At 46.4% G+C, this 2,920-nt stretch overlaps 1 protein-coding gene across 2 annotated transcripts in view; it reads left to right on the top strand.

The window, feature by feature from the left end:
* The window catches only part of arid1b (AT-rich interactive domain 1B), a 56,766-nt gene that overhangs the window by 15,387 nt on the left and 38,459 nt on the right, over window positions 1–2,920 (top strand). For both annotated transcript variants that reach the window (XM_014026464.1, XM_014026462.1), the window contains exons 3-4: window positions 1,041–1,184; window positions 1,302–1,415. In XM_014026464.1, the coding sequence (XP_013881918.1) occupies window positions 1,041–1,184; window positions 1,302–1,415 (258 nt within the window). The remainder of the gene's footprint in view (window positions 1–1,040; window positions 1,185–1,301; window positions 1,416–2,920) is intronic.

Raw genomic sequence — 2,920 nt, 5'->3', positions numbered from 1 at the left:
GCTTCGTTTTAAGGTGGTAAAACAAATTACTTGTATTTATTCCTTTCTACACACTTTGCAGATTATTTTTTCTGCACTCCACCTGTTTAATCTGTGCTCGCTCTGACGGGGTGACAATCATTATAGTCACGCTTTGGAGTACGCTCGCATTCGGCCGTGCGTCGTCGCGCTATGACCGCAGGAAAAACGAGGTCCAGACTGATTTTTTGTGCGTCCCACCTGAGCACTGACTTCACCTGCTCTGACAGTCGCCTCGTTGCGTGGAAATGAATGGAGAGCGAGCAACGTCGCCTCCCGTGTGTTGAGCCCTTCACACATGCCGCGGCGCACGCTCCTCCAGCTGCAGGCAGTGTGGTCGGTCGGCATCCGACCGGAGGATGCGCCGTCACATAAATATGTAAACAGTTCGGCGTTCATTTTCACACACCCGAACCAGGTTCGGATAAGTTATGTTTTTTTTTCCCCTCTTCATTTGCACTCTCAGCCACGATGCTTCCAGCTTCCTCTGTTTTGACTCCAGCTGGTTACATCATCAAAAAGAATTGCGCGGCTGGTTGGTAGACTACAGATCACAATCATAGGACAAATTTATATCGTTTCTACCATATATCGTTTATATCACGCATTMCTATTTAAAATGCTACATTTCTTCATTTATTTCGAACTCCTCCTTTAGTTGTCTCTGCACTCAGCACTGTTGACACAGGTGTGATGATGCAACTGACAACAGGATGGTAGAGGGTAAATTTCTACCATAGACCAACTTCACACCGTTTCTACACTCTACCGCGTATACCGCGCAGCCCTAGAGTGAATCAATGATAAAGATTTTATAGAAGCTTTAATTTATTTCTTACTTTAAATCAAAACATTTCTCTTTAGTTTTCTGGAGGCAGATTTCTGGTTTTATTTTATTTTTTATTTTTGTCAAATAAAGAAGAGCTTTCTATTTGACCCTAAACACAAATTTTACTTTAATTATTTGAGTTTTAAAGAATTTCTTCTGATTTTTTTCCTTAATCGGACTTGTTTCTTCTTAGATGGGCTCTCAGTTCGGCCAGCAGCAGCAGAACATGAGTGGTTACTGTCAGCCTGGTCAGCCTCCGTACTTCAGCCCCCCGCAGCAACAAACTGCCGCCCCCAGCCAACCGCCGTACATGCAGCCCCGCCCACTGCCGCCGCAGGTAGGCCACGAAATACAGACTCCTGTGTCACCTGTGGGATTTACATCTGTGGGGACAAAAACAAAGGAAGGATTTGTCTGTACACTTCCTGTGGTTGATTTATTTCCTTTGACGCAGGAAGTGCCACAGGAAGCATACGGGGGACGGGGCAAGTCTGCCGCTATGACTCCTGGGAAACCGAACCACGAGGACGTGAGTCTGAGCCAACAGGAGAGGCCGTCGAGTCTACCGGTAAGTCCAAACACATTGCTCGACTCGGCACGGAGAGGAGGTGGGGCTTATGACTGAAGCTCCACCTCTTGTAGTTTTTCAGCTGAGAGGAGGCGGGGCTTATTACAATTTTTCCCTCTGTTGTCTCAGAGCTGTGAAGAGGCAGAGCTTCATACTAATGTGTTGCCTTTTGTCATCTCAGCTGAGAGAAGTCTGGGCATGCTTTAGTTCCACATCTTTTCTCTTCTGAGAGGAGGCGGGGCTACATGTTTTAGCTCCACCTCTTTTTTCATCTGAGAGGAGGCGGGGCTAGATGGTTTAGCTCCACCTCTTTTCTCATCTGAGAGGAGGTGGGGCTAGATAGTTTAGCTCCACCTCTTCTCATCTGAGAGGAGGCGGGCTCTATGCCTTAGCTCCACCTCTTCTCAGCTGAGAGGAGGCGGGGCTACATGCTTTAGCTCCACCTCTTTTGTCATCTGGGAGGAGGCGGGGCTACATGCTTTAGCTCCACCTCTTTTCTCATCTGAAAGGAGGCTGGGCTACATGATTTAGCTCCACCTCTTTTCTCATCTGAGAGGAGGTGGGCTGCATGCTTTAGCTCCACCCCTTCTCATTTGAGGAGGCAGGGCTACATGCTTTAGCTCCACCTCTTCTCATCTGACAGGAGGTGGGACTACATCTCCACCTCTCTTGTCATCTAAGAGGAGGCGGGGCTACATGCTTTAGCTCCACCTCTTTTTTCATCTAAGAGGAGGCGGGGCTACATACTTTAGCTCCAACTCTTTTCTCATCTGAGAGGAGGCGGGTCTACATGCTTTAGCTCCACCTCTTCTCATCTGAGAGTAGGCAGGACTACATGCTTTAGCTCCACCTCTTCTCAACTGAGAAGAGGCAGGGCTTATGACTAAAGCATGAGTTCAAAATGACCGATGCTGTTTTTACTTGAAGTCATAGTAATGACGTGTTTGAACGACATGTTTCGATCAAATTTGTAGAAAATCACAACACAAAAGTTCTGTTAAATAATATGTTTAAAGTGATGTAAACGTTGATCTAAAGACCAGACCAGAAGTAACCTCCTGACGGTCAGACCTCTTTTTTTTGAGTTCAGTTTTCCTGCTCAGATCATTAGAGCTACTTCTTCTCAGTGTTTTGTTGATAAATTCACAGTTTTGGTGGCGACAGAGCAACAGATCATGAAGGGTCACAGCTGCCGCCTGAAGCTGGGTTATTTAAAGACCTGATTCTGACTCTGACTGTGTGACAGATTGATCCGGTTTCAGAGGCCTCCTTTTGTCCCGCGGCGCCTCGTTGTTGTCTCTGTTCTGTTGGCCTGAGATCACGCTCTGAGCGCCTGAAGCTTCCCGCTGAGTCCAACAACTGAAATTGATTTGATTTATTTATTTAACAGGAAAAGATGATTAAAAATCAAGCCTGACTCAGCATAATTGCTGTTTTACAGCAGGTTCCTGTTCTACAGCACATAAACACTCAGAATTACAGCATCACAATCACATCATTATACA

The sequence above is a fragment of the Austrofundulus limnaeus genome, unplaced genomic scaffold, assembly GCF_001266775.1.
Source record: "Austrofundulus limnaeus strain Quisiro unplaced genomic scaffold, Austrofundulus_limnaeus-1.0 Scaffold557, whole genome shotgun sequence".
Taxonomy (NCBI): domain Eukaryota; kingdom Metazoa; phylum Chordata; class Actinopteri; order Cyprinodontiformes; family Rivulidae; genus Austrofundulus; species Austrofundulus limnaeus.
This window is presented reverse-complemented; position numbering and strand designations above follow the sequence as displayed.